Source organism: Panthera tigris, chromosome C2 (genome assembly GCF_018350195.1).
Source record: "Panthera tigris isolate Pti1 chromosome C2, P.tigris_Pti1_mat1.1, whole genome shotgun sequence".
NCBI classification, from domain to species: Eukaryota; Metazoa; Chordata; class Mammalia; order Carnivora; family Felidae; genus Panthera; species Panthera tigris.
In genome coordinates, this window is record NC_056668.1 from 109262818 (window position 1) to 109276765 (window position 13948).

At 40.5% G+C, this 13948-nt stretch overlaps 1 protein-coding gene across 3 annotated transcripts in view; it reads right to left on the bottom strand.

Annotated features, from left to right (window-relative positions):
- Window positions 1–13948, bottom strand: part of ARHGEF26 (Rho guanine nucleotide exchange factor 26) — a 133264-nt gene that overhangs the window by 50609 nt on the left and 68707 nt on the right. For 2 of the 3 annotated variants that reach the window (XM_042999001.1, XM_042999002.1), the window contains exons 7-9: window positions 12844–12996; window positions 9126–9255; window positions 5089–5163 (exon numbers count right to left, since the gene is read on the bottom strand). In XM_042999001.1, the coding sequence (XP_042854935.1) occupies window positions 5089–5163; window positions 9126–9255; window positions 12844–12996 (358 nt within the window). The remainder of the gene's footprint in view (window positions 1–5088; window positions 5164–9125; window positions 9256–12843; window positions 12997–13948) is intronic. The other variant, XM_042999003.1, reaches the window with a different exon arrangement.

Genomic DNA, 13948 nt, shown 5'->3' on the forward strand with positions numbered 1-13948 from the left:
ATAAAATAGGGGAAAATGGCATTATTAAGTTTGGGTTATCATCTTATTTCTTAAACTTTCAAATATCAACTCCCTCAGCAAAAGATAAGAGTCAGCCACCATGTCAGAAAACAATGTTTTAGAAGGCATATTAAAAACAAAAAGGTTCCCAAACTGTCTTAACCAACAGTCTCATCAGCAGAGCCCATTTTAACGGCTATTTCAAAAGGACAAGGACTAATGCAGATATGTGTGCTCTGGTGTTTTTGATTAAAATCAAGCTCAGTATATTAAAGCCATGACTTCCTTCAGCAGCTGTTAAAGCTTTATTAAATTTAACTCACTAATTTCTTTAGGACAAATTTATTTTTTTTAAAAAAGCTCAAACACTCTAATAAGGAAATATAAATTGAAAATAAAATATTTTCAGTCGTTCAAACTTACAAAGATTAAAAGAATATCTGATGCTGAGAAGTGTGCAGTAAGACCAACATTTACATATCATGGTGGCCATGAACATAGGGACAACCTTTTATGAAGGCCCTTGGGGGCCTTTAAAAAATACCTACATTTTTTCCAGTAAACCCAGTTCTAGAAATTTATCTTTAGAAATAATCAGATGAGCACAATCACTGATGCAAGACAATGTTCTAGGCAGTACTTTGTAGAACAGTAAGTCAAACAGGTACCACACAAATGCATTTTTCAGTGTACGTTTATACCATGCACCGGTATTAGAACAAACATCCAACTGGGAGGATGTATAATAGAATGACAACAGTCATCACCTTCGATAAAAGTACTGATATATTTTTAGGTCTCTTAATTTTTTAAATATCCTAGTTTATTTAAAAAATATACCTCTGTAAACCTGAAACGCATTCTTACAGAGCAGTACCTAAAAGGCATAACAGAAAACTTATGAATCCCTCCCTTCCACACAAAGCTTGATGTGTATGATTCTGCAACTGTTTCTACATACCAATAACATACATATGTGCGTCAACACATTGTATTATTTAGATGTTATCACACCATCTGTACTCTTCTGCAACTTACTGTTCCTCACGTAACAATATAGCTTAGGGATCTTTCCCTGTTAACAGATAGATACATCTACCTTGTTGCAAATGGCTGAAGCAGTAGTTACAGGAGAAGAGTGAAGAGACTTGGCTATTTTGCCACTAGGAGAACAGCTTATAATTTAATAGTATCTCCAAACAGAGGTAGCATTTTTGTGAGGTAAGAGTGAAAGCAGTTAATCTTTTCCATGGGAGAGTAAATGGAAGAGAACGGCAGCAAAGACTTCACAGGCCTAAGAAACTCTCTCTCGACCACCACTCCTTCAACACCAGACATCATTGTGTACCAGCTGAACTTCAGATTCCCTGGAAATTGCCCTCCCCCTAGCTCCACCCCAGCATGTGAACAGAAAGTCAGAAGTAAACAAATTGTTATTGAGGAGAAACATCTTTCTTGCTTTTGAGTTGTTCAACTAGGCCAATAAGATTTTCCAAGGCCCCAAATTCGGTAAGCTGTAACTCTCATTCCAGCAACATGTATGAGGAATCTCAATGACATTATTCACACTATACAAAAAACAAAAAACAAAAAACAACAACAAAAAAAAAAAAAAACAAAAAAAAAACTTCATTACATTAGCAGTTTAATTACCAGAGAAGATATTACTCATGTTTTCTAAGAATGAGTAACTATCCAGAGACACTTGTCCAGGGGCCTTCCACAGAGTCTGGCTCTAAAAACTTGGACCTTGATATACCAAATTTCACTCTCTTAAATAAATACTGGGAACTCCCAATTGCTTTCTTTTTCGGATAAAGCAAACAAGTGAAATTCTGCATTTTAAATTTTAAAAAATTTGTTAATGTTTATTTTTGAGAGAGAGAGAGAGAGAGAGAGAGGGAGTGTGAGTGTGTGTGTGTGTGTGTGTGTGTGTGTGTGTGCGCGCGCGCGCAGAGGAGGGGCAGAGAGAGAGGTAAACAGAATCCAAAGCAGGCTCCAGGCTCCGAGCTGTCAGCACAGAGATCGACATGGGCCTCTAATTCACAAACCGTGAGATCATGACCTGAGCTGAAGTCAGATGCTTAACCAACTAAGCCACCCAGGCACCCTGCATTTTAATTTTGAACAATAAATGCTCTATATGTACAACCTGTTTGTTGAAAATACTGATACTGTTTTCCCAGAATCTGTAACTCCTCATCAGTAACCTACACAAATGCAAAAGAGGATTAATTCCTGAGCTGACTATATTAGTGGTTTTAGTTACCACACAATATTAGGAGACTAGGGAAATGATGCTGATGTTCATAACTTGTGCTCAAGAGAGAAAAAGAAATGCAGAGAAAACAAGTCTCGAAGACAGCATTTCTTCAGAGTGCCTTTTGTATGCTAATAGTATCAGATTAAGGCAATTCACTGATCCCTTACATTTTTGCCAGCCTTTGCTACAAGTACCAGTGTCAAACCCAGTGAACAAGAGATGCCTGAAGGAATGTTGTGGCTTACTGTGACTGGGATGTCAAATTCTTGGAGACACTAAATATCATTCCTAATTCAACAACTACTACTGCCTTCCTCTTTCCTCTTCTGTGTGAATTCTTTTTTAACTTCTCAGTAACAACCAAATAAAATCTGAGAACATGTCCTTCAAATCCAAGGTTAGAACTTCTCTAGCAGCTCCACCTAAAGACCATCTCCCCTACTGCCTCCAAGGAGGCAGCACGGGATATGGGGTCCAGAGGAGAGGCCCATGGGCAGGAGGACCTTAGGTAACCCATGTCAGGCTAAGTTTCTTCACTCGGTGTTTCCCAACGTGGGTTGTGCAGACCAATGATAGGGCCAGAGATGAATTTAAGTGGTTGGCAGATTGCTCTGGTTTAAATTTCTATACCCCTCCAAGCTCATATGGTGAACCCCTGACCCCCAAAGGTGATGGTATGGGGCAGTGGGGCCTCTGGGAGGTGCTTTAAATGTCATGAGGGTAGAGGGGGTGCCTGGATGGCTCAGTCAGTTGAGTGTCCAACTTCGACTCAGGTCACAATCTCATGGTTCGTGAGTTCGAGCCCAGCATTGGACTCTGCAATAGCAGCTCAAAGCCTGCTTTGGATCCTCTGTTTCCCTCTCTCTCTCTCTGTCCCTCTCTTGCTTGCTCTCTTTCTCTCTCTCTCAAAATTAAATAAAAAATATTAAAAAAAAAAAAAGTCATTAGGGTAGAGCCTTCATGAATGGTATTAGTGTTCTTAAAAAAGAAGCCCTACTACCCCCGTAGTCCCTTTGACCATGTAAGGCTACAAGGAGAAATCTGCCACCAGAGAGGACCCTCACCCAACCATGCTGGCACCTTGATCTTGGACCCTTCAAACCTCCAGAACTGTGAGAAATAACAAATGCCTGTTGTTTAAAAGCCACCCAGTCTGTGGTATTTTGTTACTGCAGCCTGAATGGACTAAGGCACAGATAATCTTACTTTTAAATACAAAATGGATGTTGGTGGCTCATTCGGTTGAGTGTCCAACTTCAGCTCAGGTCATGATCTCAGGGTTCGTGAGTTTGAGCCCTGCACTGGGCTCTGTGTTGACAGCTCAGAGCCTGAAGCCTGCTTCACATTCTGTCTCCCTCTCTCTCTGCCCTTCCCCTGCTCATGCTCTGTCTCTGTCTCTCAAAAATAAACAGGGGCCGGAGGGGAAGGGGGAGGGAGAAGGAGAGGGAGAAAGAAAGAAGGAGAGGGAGAAAGAAAGAAGGAGAGGGAGAAAGAAAGGGGGAGGCAGGGAGGGGAAGGGGAGGGAGGCGGAGAAAGAAAGAGGGAGGCGGGGAGGGGGAGGGGAGGGAGGCGGAGAAAGAAAGAGGGAGGCAGGGAGGGGGAGGGGAGGGAGGCGGAGAAAGAAGGAGGGAGGCGGAGAAAGAAGGAGGGAGGCGGGGAGGGAGAAAGAGAGGGAGAAAGAGGAGAAAGATAAAGACAAAGAAAAAAAATGGATGTTAGAAAAATAAATTAGCTCACAAAGCCCATAATTTTGTAGGTACATCCTCAAGGATGAGGATATGTAAAATGCAGTCAACTTAAACCTGATTAAAAGAAACCCTCAAGTGTACCTCACAGTAAAGTGGTGCAAAAGTGTACCAGACTCTATCTAAGGTGATGAGGTAGCTCCAAGGGTTCAGGAAGCTTCTGCTGCTATCATGATCTCTGCCCCCTCTGCCTAGCTCATACGGTATCCTGACTCCTACATTTCCACAGCTTTCTCTCAGCTAGACATTCCTATTAGCATTTAAAAGGTACCCACAGATTTTTTAATCTGTAAACAAACAGAGACTTCCCACACTTTTCTTTCAGCTACAGCTCACTGGCAGCCACCGTGTTGCAACAGCCTGCTACGCTTGCCAGCCGGCTGCAAATCCATGCCTCCCACTCATTCCTAACACACTGCAATCCGGCCTCCCCACCTGCCACTGCGAGGACACAACCCACCTGATGATAAACCCATGAATGCCTCACTCATTACGCACTGTATCCCCTAGGGGCACTCGACAGCGCTGACCCTCCTTCCACCAAATCATCTGCCGTTTGCCAGGCCATTACGGTTTTCCTCCTTCTTTGGTAAGGTTTGGGTTTTAAGTGGCCTCTGTGACGAATGGTGGAGTTCCTCATGGTTGTGCCTCAGACTCACTATTCTTACTGTACACATTCTTCCTAGGAAATGTCATCCACTCTGCCAACTTCAGAACCCATCCTATGCCCACGCGTCCCAAATCCAGGTCTCCACTATTCAAGCCAACTTGGATATTCTGTAAGAACCTCTGTTATAACCTATCCAAAATGGAAGTCAGCAGCTTCTCCCTATGTTTCTATTGTAAAGGTAAATAGGAACATCCATGTAGCTGCTCAAGCCAGAGACCAAACTCCTTGACTTCTGATCCCAAATACACTCACCCAATCAATCTCCGTGCTACCTTTGTCTTTTAGCTACCTAAGGAACTCCGTGCAAATGGCTTTGAGAATCTACCAGTATTTGGCACCAAAGCCAGACACATACTCTTCCAAGGTGTTGAATGGTTTACTGTGCGATGAACTAGCTGTTCCACAGTTACCTTGCTCACTTCCTTTAAGGCTCTTTTGCAGACTTCATACTTCGGAGAGTCCTTAGGTGTTTTCTGACAGATAGTCTGCAATGAAGTAAAAGAAAAACAAAATCAAGGTCCAGCCACATCGTTTTACTCACAGCAAACCCAATAATGCTGAACACAACATTATGAACACGTATGAAGATGATATTACAATCCAATTACAAAACTAGGAAATAGTCGTTAGATGCACAAGATCCAAGTAAATCCAGGGAATTATTCAATATGAAAATAGACTTCAGAGGTAGATGAACCTGGTTTCAAATCCAAGTTCTGTCCCTTACTAGCTATTTGACTTTGGGCAAGTCACCTACCTAGTCTCTGTAAGCCTCAGTTTCCTTATCTGTAAAATGGGAATAATGCCAACCTCGTCACAAAGCTGTTGCCAGGATTAAATGAAAATACATGTAAAGTTTTCTCTATGAGTGCCTAGCATACGGTAGGCCCTCAGTGAAAGACAAAATCACTTTAGTTATTACCATCATCATCATTATTTAGGTAAGTATGTTTGTAGATAATACAATTGAATAAAAAGATCAAGAAAAACAAGCTGCTGGATTTTCTCTTGATATATTGACACGTAATTTTTGTGATGCTGAGACTGACTTTAAAGAGGGTCATTTCAAGGTACACCGAATTACAAATAGTTTTTGAGATCATATCCATGCAAAGCCAATGGAACCATTTAAATTGTTAAAAATGTTCATCTCAATTAACAAGTTTAACTAACACTCCTAATGAACTAAAATGGAAGGGACAATGCTTTAAGTACATTTAGATTCTGCCCAGGTGGCCAGATTCTGACGTGTAGGAAACTATTAGGGCAAGAGGCACCAAACAGAAGTGGAAGGTACGTTGGAAACTGGCAAACCACTGGTACCTTGAATGTGGGTAAGCACTAGGCTTACAAATCCAAAGGTCAGGTGTCAGGATTCTTATATGTACTATGTGAAAAGCAAAGAGTGAGCCAGGGGTTTATGTTAATGGTTCTCAATTTTTTTTGACTATGACCCCCTGTAAGAAATACATTTACATTAGCAACCAGTACAGGTATACACAAAGATGAAATAAGGTTTTATTTGAAATAAAATTTAATGACATTATGATCCGTGTACATCATGTACCACACATTCTATTTCATTTTTTTAATAAACACTACTTGTGATTCAAAAATCAATTTCATGACCCGCTGATGTGTACAGAAGCAGTAACCAAACACTGCCCTGAAAGCAGGCATCCTGAGTCCTGAAGTGTCTAATTTTATGTAAAATTTTGTGACTACTGAATTTTCTAGGGAGAATGACTATAGCTTTACTCATCTCAAAAGGGCCTCTGACCCAAAAAGTTTTGAGCCCACTGGACAATCATGGCATTTACATTCAACATAGTATGTTAGATTCTGAGTCCTAATCTATTCAGTCAATTTTCTCTCAATTAAACAGAGAAAATATAGAAGGTCGAGAGATCATGGCATATACAAAATCTAAAGAAATATGGCTAAAAGACATTTTCAGAAGAAAAAGAACCCTGAAAATTTGTAACACTGCAGGAAATGTTGCATTTACAAAGCACCCATTTCTCCTTTTAAACAACAGCAAAATTTGAAATATTTCACTTAGATGGATCAAAGTTTCAAATGTTTATGAAAGTGTGAGAGGGGCGCCTGGGTGGCTTGGTCGGTTAAGCGACCGACTTCGGCTCAGGTCATGATCTCACGGCCCGTGAGTTGGAGCCCCGCGTCGGGCTCTGTGCCGACCACTCAGAGCCTGCAGCCTGTTTCAGATTCTGTTTCTCCCTCTCTCTCTGCCCCTCCCCTGTTCATGCTCTGTCTCTATCTCAAAAATAAATAAACGTTAAAAAAAATAAATTAAAAAAAAAAAGGAAGAAAGTATGAGAAATCATATGAAATAAACTCTTTAAATGACTTTTTACTTCTGAGAAAATCTTATGGAAGAAAGTACAACAGCTGCTCCTTGAATGTATCTTTGCAAAGTTCACAATTTTTACGTAACTCAGGACAAGCCTATATACTATATATATTAATTTAGTCAAGAAACACGGAATGTTGGGCGCCTGAGTGGCTCAGTCAGTTGAGCATCCGACTTTGGCTCAGGTCATCATCTCACAGCTCATGAGTTCGAGCCCTGTGTCAGACACTGTGCTGATAGCTCGGAGCCTGGAGCCTGCTTCAGATTCATTCTCTCTCTCTCTCTCTCTCTCTCTCTCTCTCTCTCTCTCTCTCTCCCCTCCCACCCCACTCTCTCTTTCTCTCTCTCTCAAAAAGTAAGCATTAAAAAAAAATAAGAAACAGAGTGTCTGTTACTGTCAAACTTAACATTTACTTCTTCATTTGTTTTCATGCCAACCCTGCAGGTACATGTTATGCTTATGTTTCAGATGAAGTTAGGCAGTTTGCCTGGCATCACACTGTAAGTGGAAGGGACCAGAATCTGTGCCCAGATCTGTCTTACTCCAAAAGCCACAGGACTTCTACGACGCCAAGTTTACACGTCAGAGTCCCTTCTCTAGAAGTGCTGTGGGTGTTCGTGGGGAAGAAGATACATCTGCTCGGGAGGGCACTGAGTAAGGCTTTAGTGAGGAGCATTAGGGCCAGTGCTTGGAAAATAGGCTGGCTTGTGTTGTGAGGCTGAGAAGCGGCAGCCAACAGCAACGTGAAAAAGGTGCAGAGCGGGTAAGTCCAGGAACAAGTGTGGATGGCATCTAAAAATAAACCTTTTTTAAGCCGAAATTTGGTTTTGATAACCTGGCTGCATTCTATCCTGAGACATGGTAAATACTGAAATATTGTTCTCAAAAAAAGAAAAAATTAGAGAGCCACATTTTCAAATTCTGCAAGTCTCCTGATATTTACAAGGAGAGAAGTTCCTAAATCACAAGGGAAGGCTATGAAGGTAGTCAACTGAGGTGAAGCTGGAGAGCAGCAAGGTGTCAGAAAATTCTGGAACAACTACCAAAAACCTCCCCAAACCAAGCAGCACAGCCAACAAAGTGACTATAATCACACACTTTTACTCATTGCAAAGTGCCAGTGCTTTTAGAATATCTCTTCAAATTTGTAACAGAATATGGAATATGGAATTTTGTAACCTTAAGCATAACTTTTGGCAGTATTTGTATCCTACGTTTTGACATGTCAAAAAATCAAGTATATTAAAACTGACATGAATGTTATGATCCAATTTTAAAGTAAAACTACAGCAAAATACCTCAATTGGATCACAAAGACACTATTTGGTCCATTAGCTGGTTGGGAGCTGAGTCGGGCCACCTGGTTCTCCTGTCATCGCTGCTGCTGCTGTGGTTCCGGCTCAGCCAGCGTGCGGGATCCCCCCCTGCCGGACACCTCGCTGTCCTCCCTGCTCTGCCTCATACCAGGCAACCTCAACTCCCTTCTCCCAGCCGCATCTTGCCACCATTCAAAACCAAATCCTTATTTTCTTCATGAACGTTCCCTAAAATAAGAAGGATGCTGACTTTCGTCACTCTCCTTTGTGCAATACAAAATGGGGGCAAGTTCGTGCCTTCTAGTGCCAAAGAGTGTGTCTCATTCCCATGTAAAGCCGAAGTGCCTCAGCACCCTGAAACACTACAAGGAAGGGATCTTAGTGATCAAGCTGAGGAAACTGAGGCCCAAAGAAAACATTAAGTGACTTGCCCAAGGTCACATGCCAAGTGGCTCAGCTAGAAATGGAATCCAAGCCTCTTGTCTTCAATAAGCCAATATATTTTCCCATTTCAAAAAATGAGTGATGTAATCTGAATTCCTCAGAGTGACTACACAAGCCTAAATTGAAGATGATTTCCAACGATATTAGACACAAATGAGACTTTCCAACTGAAGGGCACCTTCTCACTTTACTTGGAGGATTTTATAAGAGGGATATATAGTACATTGATTTCAGTGAAAGCACAATAATCTTCTTAATCAGATTTATAGCAGCACAGCTCCCCACAGAGGAGAGAGCCACCAGGTCATGTCTTACGTCCATCAGCAGGGGCAGGCGAGTTACCCTCTGCATGGGGAGAATGAGGAAGGAGATCATGGGTAAGTTCCTACAGTCTTCGTGGGACTCAATTCGTGACAATACTTCTTTAAAAGATGGGTTGGTGGCTCTGAGAAAGAAAAAGAAAGAAGCAACTTCAAAATATTTCCTCTTCAAATTAAAAAGTAAAAATATATTACAGGCATACCTCAAAGATATTGTGGGTCTGGTTTCAGACCACTACAAATCAAGCAAATACTGCAATATAGCAAGCCAAATGAATTTTTGGTTTCCCAGTGCCTGTAAAAGTTATGTTTGCACTACACTGTGGTCTGTTATGTGAGCGATGGCATTATGTCTTTAAAAAATGATGTACATACCTTAATTAAATCATACTTTGTGGCTAAAAAATGCTAGCTATCATCTGAGCTCTCAGTGAGTCATAATCACTGACCACAGATCACCATAACAAACAGAATAATGAAAATGTTTGAAATATTGTGAGAATTACCAAAACATAACAGAGACAGCAAGTGAGCAAATGCTGTGGAAAAATGGCACCAACAGACTTGCTCGATGCAGGGCTGCAACCAACCTTCGATTTGTAAAAAAATGCAGTATCTGCAAAGTGCAATTAAGTAAAGCACAATAAAACTTGATGCCTCTATAAAATGTGATAAACTCCTATATGATGATTTTTAATACATAAAACAACAATTACATAAATAGGCACAGATGGCTTGTCTGCCTTTTATAGTGAAGACTGGATATGAGTTTAAGGCAACAATATGAACAATATGTATGTGCTAGAAATTTATAAAAGTATAAAGCGAACAAATGAAGAGGCAATGGTTATCACAATGATGAACCTATCTGTGAACATATGAATTATAACCAGCATACAGACTAGATCTCATTAACTGATAATCTACATACAGTCCATTAAAAAGATAACAAATGATATGTTTTAAGTCACTTCTCTACCCCCAGATAATAATCTAAGAAACATCAGACTGGATTTATTTACGAGGAGGCTCCTAGCCTTTTTCAGAGCTTCTAACACAGAAAATTTTCTGGCCATGTCATCCAGAATATTTCTCTCCTCCCAGTGACGTAAGAGCAGTGATAATATTGCCACATTTTCGGAACTTAGCAAGATACACGGACATATATGATCTCACGTGGAAACAGCCCTACACCATCTAATGAAGGCCAAAAGCGGATTCCAATAAGAATGGAGTCTCAGGAAGATCCTCCACTTGCCGAGTAACAGACCTATTATTTGGTGAAGACAGAAGTCAAACCAAGGCCTTCTGACTTCCGGTGGGTGCCCTTACCCCAGGATCACTCACTCTCTCACCTCACTTTACCTCAGAGGTGCTCTGGGGAGTTCCCCTGTGACTTACAACATGGAGGGGAGGGGGGATGGCACTGGATACTGTTATCCCACATTGGGGGATGGGGGAGACCAGGAAGCAGGGCAGTGGCAATTGTGACCCCCCCATTTTTTTTAACGTATTTTGCAAATTACATGTTTTGGTTCATAAGCCCGTAAACACCTCGAATAGCAAACTGAAAGAAATTACACAGAAATGTTTTATTTTCATTTTCTCAAATTGAGGAGTTTTAAGTTTCCTTTCCTGCTAGCTTTAAAAAAAGATTCTTGGAAATGCAAAAAATAAACAAACAAAACTGTAATTCAGTTGCATATTTAAATCCCTCAGGTCACAGGACCCCTACCTCCAAAGATTCTGATTAAACTGCCTGGGACGGACACTAGGCATACACTGCATGTTTGCCTCTTTTCAAAGATTCTCAAGCATTCCCAACGTGCAGCCAGTCACTGCCCTACATGTAAATTCACAACATTTGCAACAAAACCCCTGAAAACACAACTATGACTTTCCATGTGACAGCTCAAATGGTGGTATCATGAAGCTAATTTAGATACAGTCTTTATTTTTCCTTAAGACTTTAAGTGACTTCTATACCTAATGTGGGGTTCAAACTTAACAACCCCGAGATCAGGAGTCATGTGCTCTTCCCACTGAGCCAGCCAGGTGCCCCTAGAGCTTTTATTTTTTAAGAGTTACATAATGTACAGCAGTACCTATTCACATTTTTTAAATCCTACAAAACAAAATGAAAACAGAATTAAATTCAGCTCTAATTCAAAGCTCTGTTTTCAAACTTGCATTTTCTAACAGTTACATGGCAACCTCTATTATCAGCAGTAGGGGGATTAAGAAAAGCAAGGGGTAAGGTTATGCACACAAGAACGTTTGTCGACGTCTGGCAACATTTTTGGTTGTCACAAATGGAGTGAGGGGCATCTAGTGCACAGAGGCCAGGGATGCTGTAAAACATGCTACAGGGGCGCCTGGGTGGTTCAGTTGGTTAAACACCCAACTTCAGCTCAGGTCATGATCTCGTGATCCCCGAGTTCAAACCCCACATCAAGCTCTTTGATGTCAGCGCAGAGCCCACTTCAGTTCCTCTGCTCCCCCCTTTCTCTGCCCCACCCCTACTCATGCTTTCTCTCAAAAATAAATATTTAAAAAACTTCTTTAAAAGACGAAGAAAAAAAAAAAAAACATGCTACAATGCACAGGATAGCACCCATGGCAAAGACTTATCCAGACCAAAATGTCCACAGTGCTGACAAACCCAGCTTTGTACTTAAAAATCTCATTTGGGGTTGCCAGCTGTTGGTTTTCCACATGCCCATGTAAGAGTTCATGAGGCTGTGGAAGGAGAAGGGGCACTATCAGTCCTTCCCACCAACTTGGACTTCAATGGACTGCTTCTTCCAGCAGCCATGAGGTAATAATCATCACCAGCCCAAATCACTCCACAGGGGGTTCACACATCCCACAGAAGCTGACCAGAGCTCCATGCTGCGGTCATAAATGCCACAACCCACAGAGGGGATAAGAGTGATAACAGCTGTCAGCCCCCAAACCGGGTTTATGGCAATGCACAACTGTGCTATAAAACAGCTACTAGAGATAAACAGGGTCCCCCAAAATAAAATAAGACATTATTGAACAATCACTGACTTTTAAGAGTAAAGGAATATCTATCACATCAAAACTCTCAGTAACCTAAATAGGCCAAAGGGAAAAGGTGAGGAGGCAAATTTAAAGCCAATTCTTTTTTGTTGCACAATTAAAGCCTTTAAGAACATTTTTTCCCCTTCTCGCCTCACTTCTAACTACCCAGAAGGGGAAAATCAGCAACTCTTCTTAAAAAAAAAAAAAAAAAAAAAAAAAACAACAACAACAACAACAACAACAAAAAACAACTTAATACTGAGTTGTCATTTGAATGGAGGAAAATTAGAGTAACAGAGAAACTCTGGATCATAGGCAAAACAGGAGTTCAACTCAAGAACTCTACTGGCCTGAAGCAAACTACTTAATAGCCAGGTAATGGCTTAGAAAACCGGAGAGTTTGGCATGACAATCACTCCTGTGTTTTGCAGCAATTTAAAGAAACAAGGAAAACAATAACAGAAACCCCTAATTTCATAATTGCTTTAGAGAGAAAGAGCTCCACAGACTAGAATTTTCTACTCAAACACTTTCACCCTGAAAGCCATCCTGGGAAATTGCCTATCAGGAGGCATTTCTAAACATAAGATATCAATTCATTTCTATCTATGTGACCTAATTAAAATGAGGTGAGGCTATTGAATGTAACATTCATCATCTCTTACAACAATTTCTGTAGTGTTCGTTGTTGGTAGACTTCATTTGTGCAGTATTTCACATATGGGTCAAATGTGGATGCTGTGTGCTTTTCCACAATGTCACTTATGTCATCTATGAAGATATTATTCTGATGTCTTGCTTCCAACTCCATAAAGAACCTGAAAAAAAAAAAAAAAAAAAAAAAAAACAAAGAAAAGCATTTACATTTTCTTCCATATAGTTAAAAAAAAAAAAAAAAAAAAATCAGGGGCGCCCGGGTGGCTCAGTCAGTTAGGTGTCCGACTTCAGCTCAGGTCATGATCTCTTGGTTCATGAGTTTGAGCCCACATCGGGCTCTGTGCTGACAGCTCAGAGCCTGGAGCCTGCTTCAGATAGTGTGTGTGTGTGTGTGTGTGTGTGTGTGTGTGTGTGTGTGTGTCTCTCTCTCTCTCTCTCTCTCTCTCTCTACCTCTCCCCTGCTCTCACTCTATCTCCTTCTCTCTCAAAAATAAACAAACATTAAAAAAAAATTTAAATTAAAAAAATCAAAGATGATTCTCATGCAATCTTATTATACAGGGTTTAAAAATGTCAACAGTGCACAATACCATCTCAAAGAGATACAAGAAAAAACTATAAAAAATTGTCGAAGTTTAAATCTATCACATTAACATCTTACTACTTCAAGTGTTCAACTGGAAACACTGATAACACGGGTCCTTTTTGTGCTTTTAGGTATATTTTAGAACGTACAAATTTCACTACTTTTTTCTAAGTATTCCCTAGATATTGGAGGAGGAGGTTCATGTTTCCATATTTTATTGTACTGAAAAGTCTATGAGCAAAACATCTAAATAAGTACTTAAAAAACAAGTCTGAAATAAACCTAATTCTGTGTGCTTTCTCTGAAAATAATCATATTTTAACTCTAATGATATGCATGACATTTAAATGTACTCAGAAATTATTCAGATTGCATTTTAGGGTTGCCAGATTTGGGGTGGGTGTGTGTATCGACCCATTTATCTTGTGTCAAGTCCAGTGAAAATTACATTTCAGATAAAAGAGTCATTTTTTAGTACAGGTATGTATAAAATTAGTGCCTGGGACATCTTGAGCATCCTGTATTTT